Here is a 27734-nt window from a genome sequence, read left to right as displayed (position 1 = left end):
AAGCATGGTTATAGAATTAATGCTTTTATTATATATAAGACATACATTTATTACGTAACATGCCAACATCTCATATAGATAGTTTTGTCTAAGCACATAACACACTAGTTTTATCTAAGCACATAACACACTTGTACACACATATATAGGGTTACCGGTTACGAAGTGTTAAAGAGCGTGATGCTTTTATTTAAAAGTCGTAACCCACCAAAGCTAGAGACTAGCCTAGCTTGCTTAGCGAGAAGCCTTAAGCTCATTATTTCTTGGAACCCAAGAGATAGCTCCGGATCCCAAGAAATGGCAAACTGGCACTGTTCCTGGTAGGACTTTGAGTTGATGGAACAAATTATGGGGATCCATGCCTCTCGTATCACGATGGCAAAGAGCCACTATATTTGTTCTCGTGCCATCAGCAGCTTTCATGGGAACTATGTAAGTGATTGTTGCATTCACTTGATGACAGTAAAACACAGGCTTCTTGAAATTCAGCTTGTGACACATCACACCTTCACTTGAAACCCTCTGAACACCCTCCAATATTGTGTACTGAGTTTGATGAGGCACAAACGAGCTTGTGAGTGCTTCAATGTCCTTCCCCAACTTTGAAATGACGAAATCAAGTAATGATTCCACAGACTCTGCACAAAACTTGCCATCTTCTCCAACAAACCTTTCCTTAACATTGCATATTTCTTTCAATCTTAAACTCTTAGGCTCATTATTTACCATTGCATTTCTTTTCCATGTACCAACTCCATAAGGTTGATTCAAGCTTGACTTGTCAACATCCACTGGGTTTCTTTTCCATGTGTAAACTCCATAAGGTTGATTCAAGCTTGACCTATCAACATCCACTGCGCTTCTTTTCCAAGTATAAACTCCATAAGGTTGATTCAAGCTTGACTGGTCAACATCCACTGGGTTTCTTTTCCACGTATAAACTCCATAAGGTTGATTCAAGCTTGACTTGTCAACATCCACTGGGTTTCTTTTCCACGCATCCCCCGTGCTTCTTTTCCATGTACCAACTCCATAAGGTTGATTTAAGCTTGACTCATCAACATCCACCATGCTTCTTTTCCATGTACCAACTCCATAAGGTTGATTCAAGCTTGACTTGTCAGCATCCCTTACGTGTCTTTTCCATGTACCAACCCCATAAGGTTGATTCAAGCTTGACTTGTCAGCATCCCTTACGTGTCTTTTCCATGTACCAACCCCATAAGGTTGATTCAAGCTTGACTTTTCTGATAAAGCATTCCAAGATTGAGAAGATAAGGACTTCTCTGGATCTTTCTCCACAATATCAATTTTCTGCTCCTCATTAGCATAAGGACTCTTGAATATTATGTTCATTTGTTTGCCAGCATGAAGGTCTTCTTCAAAGAAGCTGGTATAGGGATATTGAGTATCATCTTTCTCTGCATCGTTCACGCCTTTGACGCATTCCCAAATGAATATTTGTTAATTAAAGATATCATAGAACCATAATAAAACATGCATGTATTATAAATGGTGAAAAAACCTTTGGAATATCAACATCGTGTTTTGAAATTAACTATGTATATTCATCAATATTGTAAGTAGTAAGGGTAGGGTAGGTTAGATGAGTGGAGATATAGGATTTAAATCCTTTTCACTTAAGGAAAAAAAATCTTTTTATTGAAGAACACAAAATAATCACATAGGTTCATTTAATTAATTTGTTCATGGTATTACTAACACATGAATATTTCACATACATATGCCTATATCCAAAATTATGTAAGATGCAAAGAAATTGTGGAGGTGATCGATGTTTCATTCCCATTTTTGTTTTGGGGGAAAAATTAAAGTTCATATAAACCCCCCCCCCCCCCAAAAAAAACATTTCTTCATTCTTTTCCTTATATAATGTTGATTTTAATCCGTTAAAAACATGGAATTGGAATAAAGATGTGAGAATTTTAAGTACTAACCAGACCACAACAGATACTCCAAATTCTTAGGCATAGAAGTGTCTGGCCAGATTGAATGCCAGTATTCTTCAGCCGAATGTGACGACGTCATATCACTCCCCGCAAGAGCCAGCTGCAGATATATCCAAAGCAAATCATCATGCAGAACAAACCGCAATTTAACTTTATGCAATGTCTGAGATTGTTATGACATGTAACTAAAAATAAGAAGCTAATAATATCAGCCCAATCATTATTAACTTCTGCCTCCTGATGAATAAAAGAAGCTTACACATAGCAGAACAGAAAAAACAGCAAAACGAAGCAGCTCCATGACAGAGTGTGATGAAGTGAAGAAAAAGCAAGTGAGATGATGAATCATTGAACTAAAGGTGCTTCCTTTATGTAGACAGACTAGGAAGACAATGCATAATAATTAATTCTACCAGCGACTGACACCCATGATGCTGACGAAGCGGACACGTAAGTTAGTGACTCTTATCCATGGTTTCTTCATTAATTATTATGAGCCACTTCACATGGGATGAAACGAACGAACACGTCTCTTGTAGTGTGTATATTTACTTTAAGATCCAATTAACTAATTTAAAAAGATTAAAAAAATCTAAGTAAATTACTTAATTATAGCATACATATCACTAGATTATACTACCTCTGGTCTTTAATAAGAGAACTAGTAGTGGATTGAATATAGTCCTAAATACTCTTATCCATTTTGTCCCCCTTATTTATTCAAACTAAGCTTATTAATTGCATATGTCAAGGGAGTTTGCATCAAAGCGTAGTTTCAGTCCAAATGATTTAAGAGGGTATATTAAGAAAACCAACACATATTTTTGATAAATAACTAATTTAACTACGTACTTTTCTTAATCTATTCAAATTAGTAAAGTAGATATTAAATTAAGAACTGAAGGTAGTATATCAAAAGAACAATAAATATTGATACTCTAAAGTAATGATTTAACTTTTTAATCTCTCCAAATTAGTCAACTGGAGTTTATATTAAATACCGGAAGTAGTATTTGACATTCATGATAATGGTTAACAGAGACGATACGAGGTGGAATCCATGCAAGGCTTCTTCATGCATGCCACTGAATTTGATGCTTGAATGTGGAAATTGGCTGGGTCTCTGTTTCTGAAACTGGTGGAAGAGTACAGCATAGGAACTCGCGAAATTTTATGTTCTCTGTGTGCGTGCGTGCGTGCGTGCGTGCGTAGATATGATGAGAAGGATTGTGCTACCAAGTGACACCTACGAGACACAGATGGAACTCATGCAAGGTTTCTTCGATCAGTACTTGTCTGAGTGATGTTATAAAAATCACAAAAGGTGCCTACGCAATGCACTATATCCAACGTAACTGCTGATGATTTTAAGTATATATTTAAGAATTATTAGTTAATTTTATGTTGGATTTTTAGAAAGGAAATAGATGCAAGTTCAGAAACTATAAAAACGATATTAGTGCATTAAATTAAACACAGTAAACACAGGCGATGACGATCGATGACCACTACGATGAGTTGGTTATGGTTATCACCTTGGTTTGTCAGCCAAGTGCGAGAGTTGGTGCTATTGTTTCACTTAAATGAGTTATTACTGTTCACAGTTCTTGATTTGTTAGAAATTTTATACTACCTCTGGGTTTTTAATACAAGATATAATTGACTAATTTGAGTATATTAAAGAACTTAGTTAAGTTAGTTATTTATAATAAGTATATGTTGTCTTTCCTAAAATATTCTTATTAATTAAGTGTATGAGCTATTCCTATTATTTAACGAAATATTTAACATATACAATTATTATAAGAAATATATTAGGAAAAAATTAGATAAATATGAGAAAAAAGTGAATTGAGGTCTTATATTTAAGACCAAATTAAAAATCAAACTAGTATTATATAGATATTGATGATAGCTCCCAAGATTTAGGACCCCACTTCATCTCATGTGTCCGCCACGTCTCCCCACTCTTCTGGCTTCGAAGACAATCATTGTCAAGTATCCGCATACCATCCCTTGTTATATGTAAAATAAAAGAGAGATATCTTTTTATTTTAATAACTAGATTTAGAGAAAAATATATAAAATAAATAGGTATAAAATATCTATAAATTCAATAGTTAATATATGTTGTGTATTGTATGAAATTTGAAATGAAGAATACATCATGTTTATACTTATAAATAGTTAATCACATATAATTAGTATATTAATAAAACTGTTGTTATAGCTATATTATTCTTGAATGGAATGTGTTTGTTTACTCCTTGGTCTTCAAGTACCCTGTGGGACTTGAGGCACCAGAACATACATTATTCACATTTTTCATTTATCATATAAATACTGAAAATAGAAATGTTGTGCCTGTATGGTCTAATCTGGGTATTTTGCTTATTAGAATATTTGGTCAATTTTTCAGCAATGTAAGAGTTATATAATACTACTCCTCCGGTTTTAAATATAAAACCTATTTTGTAGTGTAAATTATTGTTTTGAATAAAGTTATTTTAATCGATATGATAAGTCACATATATTGCACATAATTGCAAGTTTTCTTTTTCTTCTGTCATTTGGAATATTACTTGAAAATTAAAATATGCCGCTAAATTAAGTTCCATGATTTTTAAATTAATCCTCTCGATTAAAATTTCTGACATCAAAAGTTAATTATTAAAGTTTGATAGGAGATGAACACTACCAAATCAACATGGACGGCTGTACCTGACAGCAGACTCCATGAGATGAAGAGACAAGATATAGAACACATGCATATATATTACATATAACACGTAGCATTATGGTTTCATTCCTCACAACATTAGAACACATAGTGTTGAGAGAGTGCTGCATTTATTTAAAACTCATAACCCAAAGAGGGACTAGCCTTCATTAGTAGGCATCCTTATTGGATTTTCCCCACAACCAATGCCCTAATATTATATTGAGGAGAGTTTGACTTCTCTAAGTCTATATCCACTGCATTCCTTTTCCATAAACTGAAACCTTAAGGTTAAGGAGATGTTGTTGACTTCTCTATGTCTTCGTTCATTGCATTTCTTTTCCATATACCAACACCCTTGGGCTGAGGAGATACCGATGACTTCTCGGAATCTTCATTCATTGAGTTTCTTTTCCATATGCCAACACCCCAGGGTTGAGGAGATACGGATGACTTCTCTGAATCTTCATTCATTGAGTTTCTTTTCCACATACCAACACCCCAGGGTTGAGGAGATACTGATGACTTCTTGGAATCTTCATTCATTGAGTTTATTTTCCACATACCAACACCCCAGGGTTGAGGAGATACTGATGACTTCTCAGAATCTTCATTCATTGAGTTTCTTTTCCATATACCAACACCCCAGGGCTGAGGAGATACCGATGACTTCTCTAAATCTTCATCCATTGCGTTTTTTTTCCATATACCAACACCCCAGGGTTGAGGAGATACCAACGACTTCTCTGAATCTTCATTCATTGTGTTTCTTTTCCATATGCCAACACCCCAAGGTTGAGTAGATACCAATGACTTCTCTGAATCTTCATTCATTGCGTTTCTCTTCCATATGCCAACACCCCAAGGTTGAGGAGATACGAATGACTTTTCTGAATCTTCATTCATTGTGTTTCTTTTCCATATGCCAACACCCCAAGGTTGAAGAGATACTAATGATGACTTCTTGGAATCTTCATTCATTGCGTTTCTTTTCCATATGCCAACACCCCAAGGTTGAGAAGATGGCGGCTTCTTCGCATCTTTCTCCATAGCAATACTTTTCAGCTCTTCTTTAGCGTAAGGGCTGTTGAATATTATGTTCATTTCTTTGCCATCATGAAGGTCGTCTTCAAAGAAGCTGGTATAGGGATATTGAGTTTCTCTGTTCTCTGCATCGTTCACACCTTTGAGGCATTCCGAAATGAATATTTGTTAATTATAGATATCACAGAACCATAAGGAAACACATATGCATGCATTATAAATATCGTGGGATAGATATGGAATCGTCGACATCATGTTTTGAATTAACGCATGCATATTCATTAAAAAAAATTATTATTTTTTCATTGAAAAACAATGATTACGGAGGTCTCTTTAATTATTTTTTTTTCGTGGTATTATTAATACATTAGTATTTCGTATGTACATGAATCTGAAACAACTAGCAAGCAAGAACTTGTGGATATGTATCATTCCCAATTATGTTTCCAGTAGGAAAAACTAGTTTTGATATGTTTAAAAACTAAAGAATTAGAATACTGGTCTGATAATATTAAATACTGACCAGATCCCAAAAGATACTCTAAATTCTTTGGCATAGGAGTGTGCGGCCAAATCGAATGCCAGTATTCTTCAGCCGAACGAGACGACGTCGCATCACTCGCAATAAGAGTAACCTGGAAATACAAATACCCTAGTCGTCATTTAACATTACATCTTAAGAGTTTTGTGATATAATTAAACATTAATAATGTGATAAAATGGAGCATTATGTTGCCTCATGAAGCACATAATAACTGTTGAAAATATTTGGATGAAAATATTATTGAAAGATGGAAGGAGCAAAGCTTACAAATAACACAGCTAATACAGAAAAACGAAGAAACTCCATTGCGGACTGCGATACTGAAGTGAGACACTAAATCATGGAGCGAAAGTGCTTCCTTATATAGATTGGTCTTCAGAATCAGGTTTCTAATTAAGGTATCGATTCATTTAAATTTGGAAAAAGTTTTCAGAAGTCTTTCCTATAGATTGCTGGTGTAATTGTTAGAGGAATCATAGAGAATAATGGAAATAATAAAGAATCACAATTAATAAGTTCGTATAATTATTTTTCATCGGTGCAAATTAAAATTTTGATCTAGCATTGTGTACATACTTTATTTTTTAAAATCAATTAATAATTTTTTTTAAAATTAGAATGGCGGGCACCAACGAGCTAAAGTTATAAGCAGAATGGAATCTGCCATCTCCCACTTATAGAAGAGTTTTCAAATTTGAGGCTTGTTTTATACTTTAAGAATATCATTTAACAATATTATATTTTAATCATGTATTGGTCATCTTAAATAAAAAAACCATAATTTTAAAAAATTAATTTCAAATAATAAAAAATTAAAGTGTAAACAAATAATACTAAATTTTAATTTCAAAACTCAAAATACTCGCACTCTCTCTCTCTCTACTCTTTTGTTAATAAATCAAATTCCTAGCGGTGTTCCCACAAATAAATTTTGCAATTTTGCCTATAATCCTTAATAATAAATTTTGCCTATAGCCTATAGTTTACACTTATATAAGCTACAAGTTGTGTTCAGCCATAATTTAGGCTTGCTACTTCTGGTCCCATTTTCTATATTATTATACTATCTCTTGTACTAAATATAAGAGCTATTTCGTAGTCTTAAATATAAGATCTCAATCCATTTTGTCTCCCAAATTTGTAATGTATTCTTGAAAACATCCCTATTGATTGTAAGGTATTTCTACCAACTGTAGTTCCAATGTACATAATTAAATAAGGGTAATTTAAGGAAATCAACACACATTCGTTACAAATAACTAACTTAACTAATTTTTTTAATTTCCTCAAATTAGTTATCTAACTCTTATATTAAGGACTTGAGGTAGTATGTTACATATTTCTTTTGTCTCGTGTGTCTCGCGTTTCTCATGGGATCGATAAGAACCAAATGATAAATGAATTGCTATTAGAGACTTCAAATTGGCATGACTTTAAACAAGGAAAAGCAATTCATCACAAGAAGAGATCTTACTTATATTATAAAGGGATTTTATTAATGTCATGTAAGAGGTCTGACACAAAGTTTAAAATATGTAGATTTCCAAAACCATGTTCAAGAGATTTTACATAGTTTTAAAGAGGACCTGCCTAGATTGTACAGGTGGTAAAATTCCCTTTGCTATTATTGAGTTAGGTGAAAGAAACTTGACACCACTTTTTATACAAATTTAAAATCTTTACTTACAACAAATATTGTTGCGTTAGACAAATTCCTGGTGGTGGCATAACTATAGAAGCATATTTTTGTGAACGTGCAAAGTATCACGGCCCCACATTCTGGTTCAGACTAATTAAGTAGTTAAATACTATGTACGATATAAGACCTAACTGACTAATTTGAAGAGGTTAATGAAGTCACTAAATTACTTAATTATAGCATATGTTATATGACCTCTCTAAAATACTTCCATATATTATTATATTATTTACCAAGTTATAAGTTAAACAGATTAGTTGAGAGAAAAACAATAAACATAAATACTTTAAAGTAATTTATTAGTTTCCTTAATTTTTTTAAATTAATTAATTGGGTCTTATATTAAATACCGGAGGTAGTATTAGCCCAGTGGAGCAAATTTAAGTGAACATAGATGTGACCAACGTATAATGATAAGAAACAAGATAACTAATTGACAGATAAAAGTATCACCATTATAATTTTTTTTCTTTTAAAAGTAAAAGTTTAGGTGTATTATAGAACGAAGTACCAATATGAAATTTCATACGCTTGGAGTTTTGCTTTTTATTATTGGTTCATAATAAATCTAAGAAACGGCAAACAAGGTCATAGAACTGATGCTTTTATTACATATAACACACATACATTATATAACACACAAATATTATAAGAGTACACAACAGCACAACACTAGAACACATAGGGTCACAAGGTTTTACATAGTGATGCTTTTATTTATAAGTCGTAAACCAAATTAAAGAGACTAGCCTAGCTTGCTTAGTAAGCAGCGTTGAGCTTGTTGTTTCTTGGAACCCATGAAATGGTTCCTGAGCCCAAGAAATGGCAAACTGGCACTGTTCCTGGCTTGACCTTGAGTTGACGAAACAACTTATGGGGTTCCACAGCTCTTGTATCACAGTGGCAAATAGCCACAATGCTTGTTCTTGTGCCATCAGTGGTTTTCATGGGAACTATGCAAGTAATTGTTGCATTCACTTGATGACAGTAAAACGTAGGCTTGTCGAAATTCAACTTGTGACACATCACTTCTTAACTAGAAACCTTCTGTACGCCCGCCAATATTGAGTAATGAGTTTGATGAGGCACAAAGGAGCTTGTGAGTGCTTCAATGTCCTTTCCCAACTTTGAAATGACGAAATCAAGTAATGATTCTACAGACTCTGCACAAAACTTGTCATCTTCTCCAAGAAACCTTTCCTCATTGCAAGCTGCTTCCAAGCTTAAATTCTGAGGCTCATTTGCCATTGTGTTTCTTGACTTCTCAATGTCCTTTTTGTTTCTTATCCATATATAAATTCCCTAAGGTTGAGTAGGGCTTGACTTCTGTGTGTCATCATCCATTGTGTTTTTCCTTTTCCACGAACCGACACCCCAAGGTTGAGAAGATGAAGACTTCTGTGAATCCTCCTTATCATTTCTTGTATTAGCGTAAGGGGGTTTGAATTTTATGTTCATTTGTTTGCCAGCATATGAAGGTCGTCTTCAAAGAAGCTGGTTTAGGGATATTGGGTATCTTTATTTTCTCCGTCGTCCATTCCTTTCATTTCAAGCATCCCCAAATGAGTCTTCGGTTTATTAAAGATATCATAAAAACATAAGAAAAAATGAGTGCATTACAAATAGTGGGAAAAGATACTGAATCATCAAGGTACGATCATTTTTTGACATTAACGTGTATATATATTCATAAATATTATAGGGAATAAGAGTTGGGTAGGAAAGGTGGGTAGATATACGGTATTTAAATCTTTTTAATCCTTAAAAAAAAAAAAAGCAAAATTAATTCGTCAATCCTTATAATTCACGGTATTTTTAATCAAGCGTTGTAGTTTCTCTATTAGGTACTTACAGTTCCCTCAATTATAGGCGTTAGCCCCTATGCTCATAATTTGTTGATTGGGGCTTATGTTGATATTGATCAACGGCTTATTTGGTATGAGAGGGGAGGAGAGAATGGAGGGTAAAAGGCATTTTGCTCTCCTCTTCTTATTTGGATTGCAAAAAATTTTGGGAGATGAGGAAATTTTTTTTTAAGATTTCCCTCATCTCCCCTTATAACCCTCCCCTCCCAAATTGGGAGATTTGGAAGGAAAGGATAATATTTTAGCTTACTCAAACTAATATGCCTATAATTAGTTTTTAATATCTTTATATTACCTTTCTTATCTTACATCACATGGAAAAGAGATGATGATTGTTGCCCTCTTATAAAATCACATATCAGATCATAAAAAATTTCTCCCTTTCTCTCTCCCTTTAACAATCCAAACAAGGTAATATTAAAATTCTTCTCCTCCCTTTTCTTCCCTTTCTTTTCATGAAAATCCCCCCGGGGCTGAACATGCCCTATGTGACATGTAAATACATTATTATTGTCATAACTAGGGGTGGAAATAGGCCAGGCGGCCTATCAGGGGCCTGTGGCCTGGCCTGTAAATGGCCTGGCCTGGCCTGGCCTATTTAACCACCAGAACAGGCTCAGGCCTGTGAAAAGGCCTGTTTATCTTATCAGACCAGGCTCAGGCCTGATAATAAGCCTGTTAGGCCTGTCAGGCGGCCTGAGCCTGTTTTCTTTTTTTATTTTTTATTTTTTTATTTTAAGGTTAAAATTGTAATTTTACAAGGGTTAGAAATTTAACCTAAGTCACTACTCTCCCAAGTCCCAATCTTCTTCGGCTCGTTCGTTTCTGTTTCGGCTCGTCAGTCCCAAACTCCCAATCTCCCGTTTCTTCTTTGGTTCTGGACGGTCAGTCCCAATGTCTCGTTTCCGTCTCCCATTTCCTTTTCGGCACTCAAGAGTCAAGACCTCACTTCGTCCTTCCAGTTCCAAGGTTCTCTACTCTCCAGTTGGCGCTCGGCAACGGAAAACAGCAGACGGCAGAAATCAAAAGGTAGTCGACGGCGGTGCACGGGCTGACAGCGGCACATTCAAGTACCCAATAGCTAATCGCACACGCTTCCCTTCTTCCCTCCTTCTTCCATTTTGTTCTTCGATTGATCGCTGCGTTTTTAATTCCGTCGTCGTCTCATCGATGTAAATCTGCTGCCTCTGCATTTTTGATTCCGTGACTGTGTTTTTTATTCCATTTTGTCAAGCTCTGCCTATTGATTCTTTCATGTAGGCTCTGACTTCTGATCTGCCGACGCCATTTTGATTCCATTTTGTCAAGATCTGCCAACAAGTAAGTCGAGTGTTGTAGCCTTCTTATCTGTTATGCTTTGAATTTAATCCAAAAAAAACTTGCCTGAATTTTAGCCATTAATTAAATTTGTATAATTAAAAAATTTGCCCTGATGTTGTTGTATTTGGTTCTGATAAGTTGGTTTGTGATTGATATATAGGTTGGAGTCATTATTAGTTTGCTGTTATGATCTAATATATATATTTGATGTCTTCTTCTCAGGAGTTTGAATAAGAAGAAGAAATTGTGTTGAAGATTTAATGCTTTACAGTTGGATGATTTGTTGTAATTGTAACAAGAACAATTGTGTTAATTTGGTTATTTCATATTTCTTGTTTGTATTTTGGATAATTTGGATTAAGTTATTGTAATTTTGAAAGGATTTATTTATGTTTACAATTTGTTAAAAATACAGGCCTCTTAACAGGCCACAGGCCAGGCCAGGCCTATAAACAGGCCAGGCTTAGGCCAAATAAAAGGCCTTTCACAGGCCACAGGCCAGGCTCAGGCCAACAGGCCTCATCACAGGCCTGGCCTGGCCTGGTCTGTTTCCACCCCTAGTCATAACCATCTCCTTACAATATCTAGATCAGCACCTATAATTGAGAAAACTACAAGGATCCAATAAAAAAAAAAAAGGAACCCAACAAAAGAGAAAAACTAAAAAATTAAAAATAAGGTGTAATCATAAGTACTTCGATATCAATTTTATAAAAAAAATTCTTTCTATTGAAGAATTAACACAAAATAATCAAAGAGGTTTGCCCCAATTAATTTTTTCGTCCGAAACGTCTTGGATGCAAAGAACTTGTGGAGGCCGTTGCCAAAATTTTAAGAGGAAACAAAATTAAAGTTTCTATCATAATTTATCTCTTGGAAAACTAATTTAGATGTCTTATAGTTTGCCCCAATTTTGAATCAGGTCCCTACATTTTTTTTCCTTCTTTATTGGATCCTTTAACTTTATATTAGTTAGATTTGTTAGACCCTGCACTTAGGTAAACACTAACGGTGTTAAAAACTATCGTTACCTATCTCCTTCCCCTGTAAACCCAAAAAGTTTCAGAGCAAAACTCTCCTTCCTGATTTGTTGTTCGTTCTTTGTTCATTGCTTAATATCTTCATTCATTCCTCCTTTGTTCTACTATTGAAGCAATTACGGTGATTATGGCTGCATCTAACCGCCGGTGGCTACTTCTTGTTTTTCTCATTGAAATTCTGCACCATTTTCAGCAAGCAAAGTGAACTTAGCTCGAACTCCGATCATCCTCCATTTCTGTTGCACAAGTATTCATTGTTGGCGATGAGTTTCTCCAATGAGAAATTCCTCAACACACTCAGAGATTGCTTCTCAAAGATGAACAACCTTCTTAGCCACAACTTCAACACTAGCTTTCCTGAATCATTTCAAACCACCGCTTTCCTGAGCTTTCAAGGAATGTAGGTCAATGGGTTGATCTTAATCGAAGGCATGGCTGAGAGAAGTACTAAATTTGTGCAGTTTTACTCCATTTTCAGAACTCCAATGAATATGAATTTACGGGAAAAAAAACGTTGTCACAATTACAAGTGGAAGCCAAAACCAAATGATAAAATTCTTTTCTTTTTCAGAAAACTCATGGAGGCTACTAAAACAAGAAAACTACAGTCACCATCTACCATTCCTGTTAGCTACAAAAAATACATAAACAAAATCAAAGAATCAAGCAAAATTTTCACCATTCGAAATTGCAATTCATCACCAAAGCGAGATGGAAAACTCCACCGGAATTTGGGTAGGAGCGAGAAATCTTTGCTTTCCCGCAAGCATAGAATAAGCATGGAAAAACTTGCAGAGCAGGTGAGAGAAGAAGAAAATGGCTTTGAGCTCAAGGTTTTCAGAGGACATTGGACGAAGGTTAATTGGAGAGAGGAAAATAATTTGCCAGAAAGTCCAATTCTTCAATGAGGAGATCATGATCAAAAGGTAAGGTAGCTATATGGAGTAAGTGACTAGGGGTTAGATTTTAGATTTATCAAAAGGAGGCAGCGCAAATGCGATATTGTAGATGACCGGGAGATATGAAGTGGCAGAGACTACTTGGGGAGCGGGGCATATACTATAGCACCTTACTTGAGGTCAGAATGAGTCTGAAAAATTTACCATGAAAAAATAAAAAAACATATAATAAAATTATTTAATGGTAACAGTAACACCATCAATGTTTACTTAATAGTTTTTAATTTTAAGGACTAACAGATCTAACGGTGTAAAGTTAAAAGACTCCATAAAAAGGAAAAAAAAAGTTTAGAGACCTAATTCAAAATTGAAATAAAAAACTATAAGGATCTCCAAATTAGTTTTTTCTTTATCTTTTCCTCCACTCTTTCTTCTTCATTATTCTTGCCTCTGATACTATAAGATCAGCTGATTTTAATCCGTTAAAAACAGGGAACTCGAATAAAGATATGAGAATTTTAAGTACTAAGTACTCACCAAATCCCAAAAGATACTCTAAATTCTTAGGCATCGGAGTGTCTGGCCAGATTGGATGCCAGTATTCTTCAGCCGAACATGACCACGCCCCGTCACGTCCACCAAGAGCAAACTAAAAATTTATCCAAAGCAAATCATGCATAACGAAGGCACCATTTGGCTTTATGAAATATTAGGCCCTGTTTGGTATGTAGTACTCCTCCTATCCTTAATATAAAACCTATTAGGAAAATTAATCTTTTGGTCCTTGAAGTTTTAACTCATTTATAATTTAGTCTTTTAACTATGACTCGGTGTAATTCGGTCCCTTAACTTTTGACTCACCTATAACTCAATGCCTAATCTTTTTACATTTAATAATTTAATCTTTATTACATACAATTTACTTTTATTCCCCAAATAATTATCCTACATGGCAAAAAATATTAATTAACATCATTAAAAAATAAAAATGTGTCTTCCAACTTAGCTCCTGTATGATACTATCCAATCGGAGTCCTCCGCCATTTTCTCCGGCGGCATCTCCTTCCTTTGCTTCTTCACCCTCATCGCTGGCAAAGTCCTCAGCACATGGTGCCCAGCTCAAGCCCCGTCTTCTACTTTTCCTCCTAATACAATGTGTAGAAACACAGTAATAGACTCTTAACGTTTGCGTTTTATCTTGGAAAGTTGCCATAATGAGCAAGAGAAGGTATGACCCAATGTGTGAATTGCAGTGTCTGTATAAAAGGGACGACATCTTCACTGGAGGAGAGAAAGCAAAGCGTAGAAAAAAAATATGGTAAGGAATATTAGTGAGATTGAGAGGTGGGCCATAGGCTTTCATGAAGTCGCTGGAAGTATCTAAGCAGCTTCAATTCAAATGAACATTTTCAATAGGACGTGCCTTTAACTCGGCCTTTATTTGGGCCTTCCTTCCATTTGAGGCGGCACCATGAAGAATCAATCAGTGGTTGGGTGGAGAAGCCAACGATGAGGCTGAAGAAGCAGAGAAAGGAAACGCTGCCGGAGAAAATGGCGGAGCAGTCCGATTGCATGGTATCATACAGGAGCTGAGTTGGAAGACACATTTTCATTTTTTAATAATGTTAATTAATATTTTTTGCCATGTAGGATAATTATTTGGGGATTAAAAGTAAATTCTATGTAATAAGGATTAAATTATTAGATGTAAAAAGATTACAGACTGAGTTATAAGCGAGTCAAAAGTTGAGGGACTAAGTTACACCGAATCATAGTTAAAGAACTGAGTTATAAGTGAGTTAAAACTTCAAGGACCAAAAGATTAATTTTCCCAAACGTATTTAACTAATTTGATTAGATTAAAAAAGTTAGATAAGTTAGTTAAGTATAACAAATATGACATGTTTTTTCTAAAATATCTTAATCATTTTCATTATATCCTTCCTCCCTCTCATACTTGATTGTGATTGAGGGAGTATCATTAGGGATGATTTGGGAAAAATTGATAGATATAAGAAATAGGTATTATATTTAGGATCAAAATCAACTCTACAATTAAGTCCTATAATAACGACCGGAGGAGTGTTAAAATTCAAAGGAATGGAATTGGGATTGGGACTCATGTTGGGATTAAATTGTAAAGTTATGTTCGGCATGCGATAGGATTGGTCATGGGATCTTATCTTCATCATTTGGTCCAATAAGCCAGCTTTGATGGGTCTCGTCCAATAATGGCTGAGACAGCACAACCCAATCAAAATCCTGCAGGTTCCAGCTCCAACCAGCTCCGCCAATAGAGGATCTAAGAAAAGTGAAGAATGAAGACGATGAAGATGTTGGAAGCAACGAGAGAGAGAGAGAGAGACGATTATAGTAGTATTAGTTAACTGGGGCGAAGTGATAGACCCAGCAAGCAAGGCAATACGTATACACAATCACGCTACAAATATACGATTCTCTCTCTCTCTCTGGACTAAGAAAAAAGTGAAGACGATGCAGGCTGAGGCTAAGAAAAAGCTCATGTCAGACGACCAAAGACCAGATCGGGGATAGAGGAGAAAGTGACCGGAGACGGAGGAGAAGGCACGGAAAGATGGAAGAGGTGGACTTGACGGGGGACAGATCTAGGTTGACGATTGGAGAATGGGAAAGAGAGGGCATTTTTGTATGAAAAAATCCAGGATTAAATTTCCAATACCACCTCACAAATGTCGTTCTCCCGTCTCACCGTCCCACCTACATAGATCTATCTAATCTCAAGTATTAAGGACCAGAGTTACTTGGTGTTTTTGGCCTGCACGATTTCTGGTTATACTATGAAATTACTATCAACTATCATCAATCATCCATCAATCAATCATCAACTATATTTTTGAAAACTTGTAATACCTTATTCCTTTGAAAATGGGTTGGGTATAAAATTACAGGATCCGAATATATTCAATTAATAAGATTTAAATAACACCTTGATTGAGTTTTGAATAGATTGAATTAAATGAAAAACATTATAAATAAATGCAATTTCAAATGGAGGCTCAAATAAAGAAATTAATAATTAATTTTATATTTGAATAATATCTTAATTGGGATTTGAATATATGAAATTAAATGGAGGTATCATAATTAACTAGTATGTCAAGTGGAGGTTTAAATAGAGAAATAAATAATTAATTTCAAAATTTTATCTATTTCCCATAAATTTTGCATTTCTAATTCAAATTCTATTAAAATGAATTAAAAGATATACTTCTGTTAGAAGTAAATTTTTAGCTACCTTAGATAATGTAATTTATTAAAATTTTAAATCTAATCAAATATGTTAATATGCGCATCATACGGGGAGAAATTTCTAGTTATTATTGAAAAGAAGAAACTTGTCCATACAAATAAGCTAATATACGTTATAATCTATCATCAATAAGGTTTTTGACCTTTGTCACCACTTGCACGGTTGGACTTTTTTTTTTTCCCCCTTTTATCAAAATCGATTTTTTTATTTTGTATTTCAGTTGGTTCGATTTATTTGGATTTGGATTTATATTTGTTACTAGTCATTGTTAACAATAATGAATTAATTAAGTACTATCTCAACGAGGAAAAGTTTTTGCGATTCTAGATTTTTGTTTCCTGTGTGAGAAACCAATTTACATTTGTTTCTTTCTTATTTTGACCTTTTAATTAATTGATTAAATGCTTACAATATTATGTCACTGGCACGTCCCTCTTAAAAATGACGTTAAAAATCTTCGTCCAAGTAAAAAACCAATTTACATTTATTACTTTCTTGTTTGGATGTTTTAATTGATTTAGTTCGATAATATATTTGGTCTCCCTTTAAATGACACTCCTCCATTGCTCTCTCTCTCTCTCTCTTTTTTTCTTTGGATAAGGTAAAAGCATCAAACTAGACTAGCTACCAGACGACGTTCCATACATGTGCAATTCAGAAAAACCCTACTGGTCCATCTCGGAGGAAAGCAGTTTGCTGCACTTGAATTGTGGATCCAAGATGCTTGCTCATTAATTATGGGGTGGGATTATCTCTTCCAAAAATTCCAAATTAGAATTAGATGGTCTTAAAATCTTTTATTAATTACATCAAAGAACGTTGTGTTGGACGAAATCCGATCCTGGTAGTTTAGGTTTTAATGTTTAGGTGGGTTCTAGAATAAAGTGCCAATTTCAAATGTCAAACACCTCATTTGTTCCAAGATCGTCACTGTTCTTTTTCTTCCCTAATTTCCAATATGGTGTTTCAATCTTGAAATTTGCTGAACTAAACTCAGATCACAATCATCCAATTAATGCATATATGACCTGATGATCGTCATCTATTTAATTTCTAATATACGAAATTCAATTAATTAACCAAATGTTGTAATTTGTATAATTATTAATTATTCTTTCACTTGATAACATCATTCCGGTTGTACAAGTATGTCACCTGGGGTTGTATAGTGCTCATGGAATCTCAAAATGTGACCAAACATATATAGTCTTCACTGTTGCGAGATGTTGTTCTAACTAAAAACAAGTCTTCAAATACTGTATCAGACTTTGACGCTATAGAACAAGGAGTTTGGCTTTTTTAATTATTGGTTTGCTAGAAAACTAAGAAATGGCAAACTGGATTATAGAATTAGATGTTTTTATTACATATAAAACACACACCATATAACACAGTAACATTACACAGTTTTATTTAGCACACACAAACACCAGAATACTTAGGGTTACAAAGTGTTCTATAGTGATGCTTTATTTATAAGTCGTAACCCCAAGAGACTAGTCATATCTTGCATGCCTAGTAAGCAGCCTTAAGCTCATTGTTTCTTGGAACCCAAGCAATAGCTCCTGAGCCCAAGAAATGGCAGACTGGCACTGTCCCTGGCTTGACCTTGAGTTGATGAAATAACTTATGGGGATCCAAACCTCTTGTATCACGGTGGCAAAGAGCCACAATGCTTGTTGTCGTGCCATCAGCAGCTTCCATGGGAACTATGTAAGTGATTGTTGCATTCACTTGATGACAGTAAAATACAGGCTTCTCAAAATTCAACTTATGACACATCACTCCTTCACTTGAAACCCTTTGTGCACCCTCTAATATTTTGTATTGAGTTTGATGAGGCACAGAGGAGCTTGTGAGTGCCTCAATGTCCTTTCCCAACTTTGAAATGACGAAATCAAGTAATGATTCGACAGACTTTGCACAAAACTTGTCATCTTCTCCCACAAATTTTTCCTTAGCATTGCATATTGCTTCCAAGCTTAAATTCTCATGTTCACTGACCATTGTTTTTCTTTTCCATGAACCTACTCCCCAAGGTTGAGGAGATATTGATGACTTCTTTGAATCTTCATTCATTATGTTTCTTTTCCATGAACCAACACCCCAGGGTTGAGGAAATACTGATGACTTTTGTGAATCTTCGTTCATCGTGTTTCTTTTCCACGAACCGACACCCCAAGGTTGAGGAGACACTGATGACTTTTGTGAATCTTCGTTCATCGTGTTTCTTTTCCACGAACCGACACCCCAAGGTTGAGGAGACACTGATGACTTTTGTGAATCTTCGTTCATCGTGTTTCTTTTCCACGAACCGACACCCCAAGGTTGAGAAGATACTGATTTGTCCGAATCTTCATTCATTGTCATTCTTTTCCATAAACCAACACCCCAAGGTTGAGGAGATACTGATGACTTCTCTGAATCTTCGTTTGTGTTTCTTTGCCACGAACCAACACCCTAAGGCTGAGGAAAGACTGACAACTTCTTTGAATCGTCATTTGTGTTTCTTTGCCATGAACCAACACCCCAAGGTTGAGGAGATACTGATGACTTCTCTGAATTTTCGTTCGTGTTTCTTTGCCACGAACCAACACCCCAAGGCTGAGGAGATATTGATGACTTCTTTGAATCTTCATTCATTATGTTTCTTTTCCATGAATCAACACCCCAGGGTTGAGGAGATACTGATTTGTTCAAATCTTCATTCACGGTCATTCTTTTCCATGAACCAACACCCCAAGGTTGAGGAGATACTGATGACTTCTCTGAATTTTCGTTCGTGTTTCTTTGCCACGAACCAACACCCCAAGGCTGAGAAAATAGTGATGACTTCTCTGACTCTTCATTTGTGTTTCTTTGCCATGAACCAACACCCCAAGGTTGAGATACTGATGATTTCTCAGAATCTTCATTCATTATGTTTCTCTTCCATGAACCAAAACCCCAAGGTTGAGATACTGATGATTTCTCTAAATCTTCATTCATCATGTTTCTTTTCCATGAACCAACGCCCCAAGGTTGAGAAGATGAAGCCTTATTTGCATCTTTATGCATAGCATCATTAGCGTAAGGGCTGTTGAATATCATGTTCATTTGTTTGCCAGGATGTAGGTCGTCTTCAAAGAAGCTGGTATAGGGATATTGGGTATCTTTATTCTTTGCATCTGTCACACCTGTGACGCATTCCCAAATGAATGTTTGTTAATTAAAGATATATCATAGAAACATAAGAAAGCATGCATACATTATAAGTGGCGGGAAAAGATCTTGACATTAAAAAAAATCTTTTTTATTGGAGAACACAATAATAATAGGAGAAATTCTTAGGTGCATCCAAAGCAGAGCACCACATCATTCATGCACTGCCTAATAAAATCACAACATATCAGAGGTCTCTATCCTACATGTCAACTTAGCTGGCAGCTTTTTGAATCCCGATTTTCTCTCTTCCACTTTCCAAATTTGCTTAAAAAACTTATTTCCGTTAGATTCGTTCCAACAAATAACTTTTTCTTTTGGGCTCAGGGTAGAAATAGGCCAAGCGGCCTGTCAGGGGCCTGGCCTGTCAGGGGCCTGGCCTGTAAATGGCCTGGCCTATTTAGATATCAGAACAGGCTCAAGCCTGTAAAAAAAACTTGTTTACTTTATCAGGCCAGGCTCAGGCTTGATAGTAAGCCTGTTAGGCCTGTTAGGCGGCTTGAGCCTATTATCTTTTTTTTTTTTTAAGTTAAAATTGTAAATTGACAGGAGGGAATCTGCTATTCTGATTGGTTAATTGAGAAAACTCCACCCACATAAACGTGTTATCTAGAGCCTATTTCATACTTCATTTCATTTTCATTCTCTATAATAAAAATAATTGATGTATGTATAATGACACATATTTGAACAAAGAAAGAAAACATAAGTGCATTAAAAAAAAATGAAACCATCATTTATTTATTTGATCCATACTTTTCATATTAATCTTATATAGAATATATATAAATATATATATATATATATATAGAATTGACCTATTATGTTTTAGACTGTATATTTGTGTGCTCAATCTAATTCTTATTATAATAGTTGCTTAATTAATTTAAATAAATAAATAAATTACAATAAATGTAACATTTTTTTAAAAAAACAACCATATGTAATAACAAGATCAAATATCATTTTGTTAGTAAATTAGTTTAAATAAATGATAAATTTAAAATATAAAAGGGATTAAGGATGTTTCATATTTTAAACTAGATCTAGTCACCAACTAATTTTTATACTAAAGATGGGATGGAGTGGTATTTTATATCAGAGTGAAATTATGTTTTCTAATAATTTTTCATATTAGATTTTTTTTGGGCCTAAGGGGACATGTTTTACAATTGTGTTAATTTGATAATTTCATATTTTTGTTTGTATTGAATTATTGTAATTTTGAATTGATTTATGTGTGTTTAAAATTTGTTAAAAAAAACAGGCCTCTTAACAAGCCACAGGCCAAGCCTGATTATAGGCCAGGCTCAGGCCGATTAAAAAGCTTTCACAAGCCGCAGGTCAACAAGTCTCACCACAGGCTAGGCCTGTTAAGGGTGAGACTTGGTCTGACCTAGCCTGTTTTCATCTCATCCACCCTGATTCAACCTGCCGGCTAAAGCACCCCCCCTTCTCTCACGCCCAAGACACAAAACAGAGAACACACACACACAACAACAAAAAGCCTCACTGTATCTCTTTAATTATGTATGGCTTCATCTTCCGCGTGTCTCGTGTTTCCCTTTTTTAAAGATCGGCAGCGTGTCTCGTGTTTCTCATGTGTCTCGTGGAACTAAAAATTGGCCCCATTTTAATTTATATATTTTGTGGTTTTTAAACATTTTACTTTCTCCTGTTCTTATTTTAAACTTAAAATGAATAACAAATAATTAACTGAATATACTTAAATATAATAACTGAACATTAAGACGTGGGAACTCCATTATTACAGATTATGTGAAGAGAAGAAAAATTAGCAGTGAAGAAGCCGCACTGAGAATCATTAATTATAGTACTGTGGGATTAATTATGATGGGTCATTGATTCGAGTAATTAAAGGCGAGAGGGGCAACATATAAAGCTTTAATGAATGTACCCATATTACGAGAAGATGTAACAGGGACACACAGGTGGAACTCATGCAAGGCTTCTTCCTCATCGGCACCGTTTCACTGTAAGAAACCTAGCCGATGAAATTAATGTTTCAACGTCGACATTTATGACACCCATGCATGATACCGATTACGAGGACGACAGACAAATGGAAATCATGCAAAGGTTTAATTTCTTCCTCACTGCCTATATCTGAGTGATGTTAAAACTCTTGCACAATTAATGGCTACACACTATCCAAAGTACCTAACTGACGTTATACTTTATTCGGTTCAAAATATAAGAACTAGTTGAAGATTGAATTTGATCATAAATATAAGACTCTGATTCACCTTGTTTCTAACATTTATCTATTTTATTCCCAAGTAATCCCTAAAGTGATTACATATATTAATGATTTTTATTAAATGGAAGTTCCAATGCATATTATTAATAGGAGTATTTAAAAAAAGACAATATCTGTAATTTCTGCAAATTAATTATCTACCTCTTACATTAAGAACTATAGATAGTATTTTTCTGTAGTCTTGGCCTTCAAATGCTCTTTGGTTGTACGTTGAGGTTCAAGGCAATGTTGTATTGCTGAATCTTTACAGGTACTTTGTAAGTAATGAGTGTTCTTTTAGCTATAAGACTTGTTTTGACCTTAATGAACCTATTCACCAGGGACAAAGCCACGTTGGCAAAAACACGTAAGCTAATGAGAAACAGTTACATGTGATGAAACGAACACATGTCTCTGTTATTGATATTTTCTGCAGCACCAAGTTACGAGGCGGAATCCACGCAAAGGTTCTTCATGTTTGAGGCTTGAATGTGAAAATTGTCTGGGTCTCTGTTTCTGAAACCGATTAGTACAGGAACTCATCTTTATATGTTTTAGCTTCATCAACTTTCAAAATCAGTACGTTAAAATTCTGGACGGTCCACGTTACTTATCGAGTGATGAGCGCTAGGTTCTCATCACTAGATGAGCACCAAAACCGGGTCATACCACTTCCCTTGATGCTCGAATGAAATATATGGCTGCTAAACAAACACACACATATGAACCACATTTTGTGATTTTATATATATAGGACTCTTGGAAATCTCAAAATGTGACCTTACATATATATATATATATATATATATAGACTTCGCTGTTGTGAGATGTTTCTAATTAAAAATTAAGCTCTATCCTTTTTGGGTTCTAGTTATGTAACGTGGCCTTGATCTTCAAGTACTGTTTCATAATCGGGGCCTCAAGGTAAGGAGTTTTGCTCATTATTGGTTAGTCAGAAAACTGAGAAATGACAAGCAAGGTTATAGAATTAATGCTTTTATTATATATAACACATACATTTATTACTTAACATGCCAACATCTCATATAGATAGTTTTATCTAAGCACATAACACACTAGTTTTATCTAAGCACATAACACACTTGTACACACATATATGGGGTTACCGGCTACAAAGCGTTAAAGAGCGTGATGCTTTTATTTAAAAGTCGTAACCCACCAAAGCTAGAGACTAGCCTAGCTTGCTTAGCGAGAAGCCTTAAGCTCGTTATTTCTTGGAACCCAAGAGATAGCTCCGGATCCCAAGAAATGGCAAACTGGCACTGTTCCTGGTAGGACATTGAGTTGATGGAACAACTTATGGGGATCCATACCTCTTGTATCACGATGGCAAAGAGCCACTATATTTGTTCTCGTGCCATCAGCAGCTTTCATGGGAACTATGTAAGTGATTGTTGCATTCACTTGATGACAGTAAAACACAGGCTTCTTGAAATTCAACTTGTGACACATCACACCTTCACTTGAAACCCTCTGAACACCCTCCAATATTGTGTACTGAGTTTGATGAGGCACAAAGGAGCTTGTGAGTGCTTCAATGTCCTTCCCCAACTTTGAAATGACGAAATCAAGTAATGATTTCACAGACTCTGCACAAAACTTGCCATCTTCCCCAACAAACCTTTCCTTAACATTGCATATTTCTTTCAATCTTAAACTCTTAGGCTCATTATTTACCATTGTCTTTCTTTTCCACGTACCGACTCCATAAGGTTGATTTAAACTTGACTTGTCAACATCCACTGTGTTTTTTTTCCACGTACCGACTCCATATGGTTGATTTAGGATTGACTCTTTATCATCCACCACGCTTCTTTTCCATGTACCAACTCCATAAGGTTGATTCAAGCTTGACTCTTTATCATCCACTGTGCTTCTTTTCCACGTACCGACTCCATAAGGTTGATTCAAACTTGACTCTTTATCATCCACTGTGCTTCTTTTCCACGTACCGACTCCATAAGGTTGATTCAAGCTTGATTGGTCAACATCTACGGTGCTTCTTTTCCATGTGCCAACTCCATAGGGTTGATTCAAGCTTGACTCATCATCATCCCCCGTGCTTCTTTTCCATGTACCAACTCCATAGGGTTGATTCAAACTAGACTTTCTATCATCCACTATGCTTCTTTTCCATGTACCGACTCCATAGGGTTGATTTAAGCTCAACTCGTCAACATCCACTGTGCTTCTTTTCCATGCACCAACTCCATAAGGTTGATTCAAGCTTGACTTGTCAACATCCATTATGTTTCTTTTCCATGTACCAACTCCATAAGGTTGATTCAAGCTTGACTTTTTTGATAAAACATTCCAAGATTGAGAAGATAAGGACTTCTCTGGATCTTTCTCCACAATATCAATTTTCTGCTCCTCATTAGCATAAGGGCTCTTGAATATTATGTTCATTTGTTTGCCAGCGTGAAGGTCTTCTTCAAAGAAGCTGGTATAGGGATATTGCGTATCTTCTTTCTCTGCATCGTTCACACATTTGACGCATTCCCAAATGAATATTTGTTAATTAAAGATATAATACTCCTCTGGTCCTTATTATAAGACCCAATTTGACTTTTTATTTGGTCCTAATTATAAGACCCAATCCATTTTCTCTCTTATATTTATGCATTTTTTTTCAAGATAATCCTTCTAATAATGATAGTTTTAGCCAATATACTTAATTAGCAAGGATATTTTAGGAATAACAACACTTATTTATTATAAATAACCAACTTAACTTACTTCCTTAATCTCCTCAAATAAGTCATTGGGTCTTATAATTAGGACCGGAGAGTAGAACCATAAAAAACATGCATGCACTATAAATGGTGAGAAACCTTTGGAATCATCAACATCGTGTTTTGAAATTAACGATGGTATATTCATCAATATTATAAGTAGTAAGGATAGAGTAGGTAAGATGAATGGAGGTATAGGATTTAAATCCTTTTCATTTAAGGGGGAAAAAAATCTTTTTATTGAAGAACACCAAATAATCACATAGGTTCATTTAATTAATTTTTTCATGGTATTATTAACACATGAATATTTCGCATACATATGCCTATATCCAAAAAAAATTTTCATGGTATTATTAACACATGAATATTTCGCATACATATGCAAAGAAATTGTGGAGGTGATGTTTCATTCCCCAATTTTTTTGCAGGGGAAAAATTGAAGTTTATATAAATTTTTCTCTCCCCCCAAAAAAAAATTTCTTCATTCTTTCCTATAGATAATATTGTTGATATGGATCCGTTAAAAACATGGAATTGGAATAAAATGTGAGAATCTTAAGTACTAACCAGACCCCAAAAGATACTCCAAATTCTTAGGCATAGAAGTGTCTGGCCAGATTGAATGCCAGTATTCACGATTGGATGGGTAGAGATACAGGATTTGAGTCCTTTTAATGTTTTTTTTTGTTGAAAAAAATCTTTTTTATTGAAGAACACAATAATAATAGGAGAAATTCTTAGGTGCATCCAGAGCAGAGCACCACATCATTCATGCACTGCCCAATAAAATCACAACATATCAGAGGTCTCTATCCTACATGTCAACTTAGCTGGCAGCTTTTTGAATCCCGATTTTCTCTCTTCCACTTTCCAAATTTGCCGTCTCTCCTACTTTTTTTTTTTTCCCTGATTAACAGTCACATCGTCCTTCTCTCTCCCTTTCTCACAACACACAGGTCCCACACACTTCCGTATATCTCCGTCTCTAGCATCTGCTTATGGATCCCAAATCCCAGCTGATCATGCCCTCCCCCCTCCCGATTTCACCCCACTCATACACAAGCATCAACAGATTTTTGTGTTTTTCTTTTTCATTTGGATATTTTCAGCCTTTACAGGTAAATTTTTATAGCGAATGAAATTTCAAATTTATATTATTTTCATTTATAAAGTCTCATATTTTTGTTTATTTTTAAATTTAATTTGAATCAAAAGTAATATTAAATTTAAATAATAATGATAAATAACTTGAAATTTGGCATTATTTTGGTTTTAATTTCTAAAATTTAATTTAATTTGATTATTTTAATGATTTTTTATCTTTGAAATGGTTTTTTTACTTTTAGTCCAGCTAAAACAAAACCATTTCTTTCTTTTTTTTGCCTGAAAAAACAAAATCATTTCAAACACTAAAATTAAAATAAAGTGAAATTTCAAAAACTAAAATATTATTAACCCTTTTCCAATTAAATGATATTTATAAATTTTAAATAAATTGTATGAGAGAAAAGGTCATAAAAACATTTAATTTAGATATCTTTAACAGGAAGCAAAAGATGTGCATGTCTGTGTGGGACTTGTGAGATGTGGAAGGGAAGAGAGATTGGAAGAGAGAGAAGGACGATGTGACTACTGATCAGCAAAAAAGTAGGAGAGAGTCAGGAAATTTGTGAAGTGCAAGAGAGAAAATTGGGATTCAGAAAACTGCCAGCTAAGTTGACATGTAGGATAGAGATATCTGATATGTTGTGATTTTATTGGGCAGTACATGAATGATGTGGTGCTCGGGCTGACCCAAGAATTTCTCTAATCATAGGGGTTGATTTGCCCTGATAATAATGCCATTATCTAATTTTTAACCCATTTCTTAAGTAATGTCAAGAAAAATAAATTAAATTAAAATTATTTTTATATTTTATTTTAAAATCAAAATATTAATAAAAATATATTAACTTACAAACTAAAATAATTAAAAATTTTAAATGAAAATGAGGAACATAATAAATTAAGACTAGAATACAAAGAAATTTTAGAAAACATCAGGCTCCAAAATCTCTCCAACTTTTGGGGAGAAAATTTGGGGGTAAAACTACGTGGGCCCGATACTATTTTTCTCTCCTCACTTTTTTCTTCTCATATTTTCTCCTCTAATCTAAATAAGGGAATATCTATTCTCCCCCATTTTCTCACTTGCTTTTTTTCTTGTCCTGATTTTCTCTCCATCCAAATACACAATAAGAGTTACGTTTCTATAAATTTTCATTTTTTCCCCCCTCAACTCTTTCTCCTTCGTTACTTCCTTCAACACTGAAGAACATATTTGAACCCGTTAAAAGCATGAAATTTAAATAGAGATATGAGAATTTGAAGTACTAACCAGACTCCAAAAGATACTCTAAATTCTTAGGCAAGGGAGTGTCTGGCCAGATTGAATGCCAGTATTCTTCGGCCGAGCGTGACGATGTCGCACCACTCCCAGTAAGAGCAAACTGCAAATCATATTATTGCATAACGAAGCTGCCATTTAACTTTATGAAATATCTAAGAGTATTGTGATACATATACATATATATATATATATATATATAATATAACTAAAACATGCAAGAAGCTAATAGTATGAGTAGAAGCATTATTAACGTTTGCCTTCTGATGAAGAAAAGAAGCTTACACATAGCAGGAGAGCAAGAACACCAAAACGAAGCAGCCCCATAGAGAGAATTTGAAGTCTAGAACGAGCAAGTGAAGTGAGAGGCACTGAACCATTGAACCAAGTTGCTTCCTTTATAGAGACGGATTGGCCATTGTAGAATAATTAAGGGAAACACATGAATAACAATAATGAAACACGTGACAATAAGTTAGTTCAATAATTTAGCCTGAAAAAATATTGAAGTTTACATTTGGTAAATTAACTTTATATAACGTTCCAATTTGATCCGTTAATTTTAAAAAGTATATTTTTAATCTTTTAACTCTAAAATCATTAAGTTTAAATAATCAGTTTCTGTAATAATCATGGATAATTGTTTTGAAAATTAAACTTAATATATTAGCATTTAAAAATATTTTATCAATATTTAAGATCTCAATATCATTTTTTTTTAAAATAACTTTATGGTTAA

General features: G+C 34.6%; 5 protein-coding genes and 1 long non-coding RNA gene across 6 annotated transcripts; 1 reads left to right on the top strand and 5 right to left on the bottom strand.

Moving 5' to 3' along the window:
- Positions 1 to 184: 184 nt before the first annotated feature.
- On the bottom strand, positions 185 to 2271 carry LOC114753229 (unknown seed protein USP-like). Its single transcript, XM_028941893.1, has 3 exons — positions 2230 to 2271; positions 1959 to 2070; positions 185 to 1436 (listed from the first exon to the last, which is right to left on the bottom strand). Exons 1-3 carry the CDS (start codon positions 2269 to 2271, stop codon positions 235 to 237), a joined length of 1356 nt encoding a protein of 451 aa, XP_028797726.1. The 3' UTR covers positions 185 to 234.
- A 2709-nt stretch (positions 2272 to 4980) lies between these two features.
- On the bottom strand, positions 4981 to 6583 carry LOC114753228 (feeding circuit activating peptides-like). Its single transcript, XM_028941892.1, has 3 exons — positions 6545 to 6583; positions 6257 to 6368; positions 4981 to 5873 (listed from the first exon to the last, which is right to left on the bottom strand). The coding sequence occupies exons 1-3, from the start codon at positions 6581 to 6583 to the stop codon at positions 4981 to 4983; spliced, it is 1044 nt and encodes a 347-aa protein (XP_028797725.1).
- Positions 6584 to 8735: 2152 nt separating this feature from the next.
- On the bottom strand, positions 8736 to 9224 carry LOC114753227 (embryonic abundant protein VF30.1-like). Its single transcript, XM_028941890.1, has 2 exons — positions 9014 to 9224; positions 8736 to 8929 (listed from the first exon to the last, which is right to left on the bottom strand). The coding sequence occupies exons 1-2, from the start codon at positions 9222 to 9224 to the stop codon at positions 8736 to 8738; spliced, it is 405 nt and encodes a 134-aa protein (XP_028797723.1).
- An 8680-nt stretch (positions 9225 to 17904) lies between these two features.
- LOC114753226 (embryonic abundant protein VF30.1-like) lies at positions 17905 to 18612 on the bottom strand. Its single transcript, XM_028941889.1, has one exon. It carries the CDS (start codon positions 18610 to 18612, stop codon positions 17905 to 17907), a length of 708 nt encoding a protein of 235 aa, XP_028797722.1.
- A 26-nt stretch (positions 18613 to 18638) lies between these two features.
- Positions 18639 to 18998, top strand: LOC114753233 (uncharacterized). The gene is made up of 2 exons (XR_003740981.1): positions 18639 to 18716; positions 18855 to 18998. It is a non-coding gene; the product is annotated as an uncharacterized LOC114753233 (long non-coding RNA).
- A 33-nt stretch (positions 18999 to 19031) lies between these two features.
- LOC114753225 (uncharacterized) lies at positions 19032 to 27357 on the bottom strand. The gene is made up of 4 exons (XM_028941888.1): positions 27281 to 27357; positions 26987 to 27098; positions 19147 to 19565; positions 19032 to 19076 (listed from the first exon to the last, which is right to left on the bottom strand). The coding sequence occupies exons 1-4, from the start codon at positions 27320 to 27322 to the stop codon at positions 19032 to 19034; spliced, it is 618 nt and encodes a 205-aa protein (XP_028797721.1). The 5' UTR covers positions 27323 to 27357.
- Positions 27358 to 27734: the final 377 nt, after the last annotated feature.

The sequence above is a fragment of the Neltuma alba genome, unplaced genomic scaffold (assembly GCF_004799145.2).
Source record: "Neltuma alba isolate B1F8T4 unplaced genomic scaffold, ASM479914v2 tig00007802_pilon, whole genome shotgun sequence".
Classification (NCBI taxonomy): Eukaryota; Viridiplantae; Streptophyta; class Magnoliopsida; order Fabales; family Fabaceae; genus Neltuma; species Neltuma alba.
The sequence above is the reverse complement of the archived record's forward strand: the minus strand, read 5'-3'. Positions and strand labels throughout refer to the sequence as shown.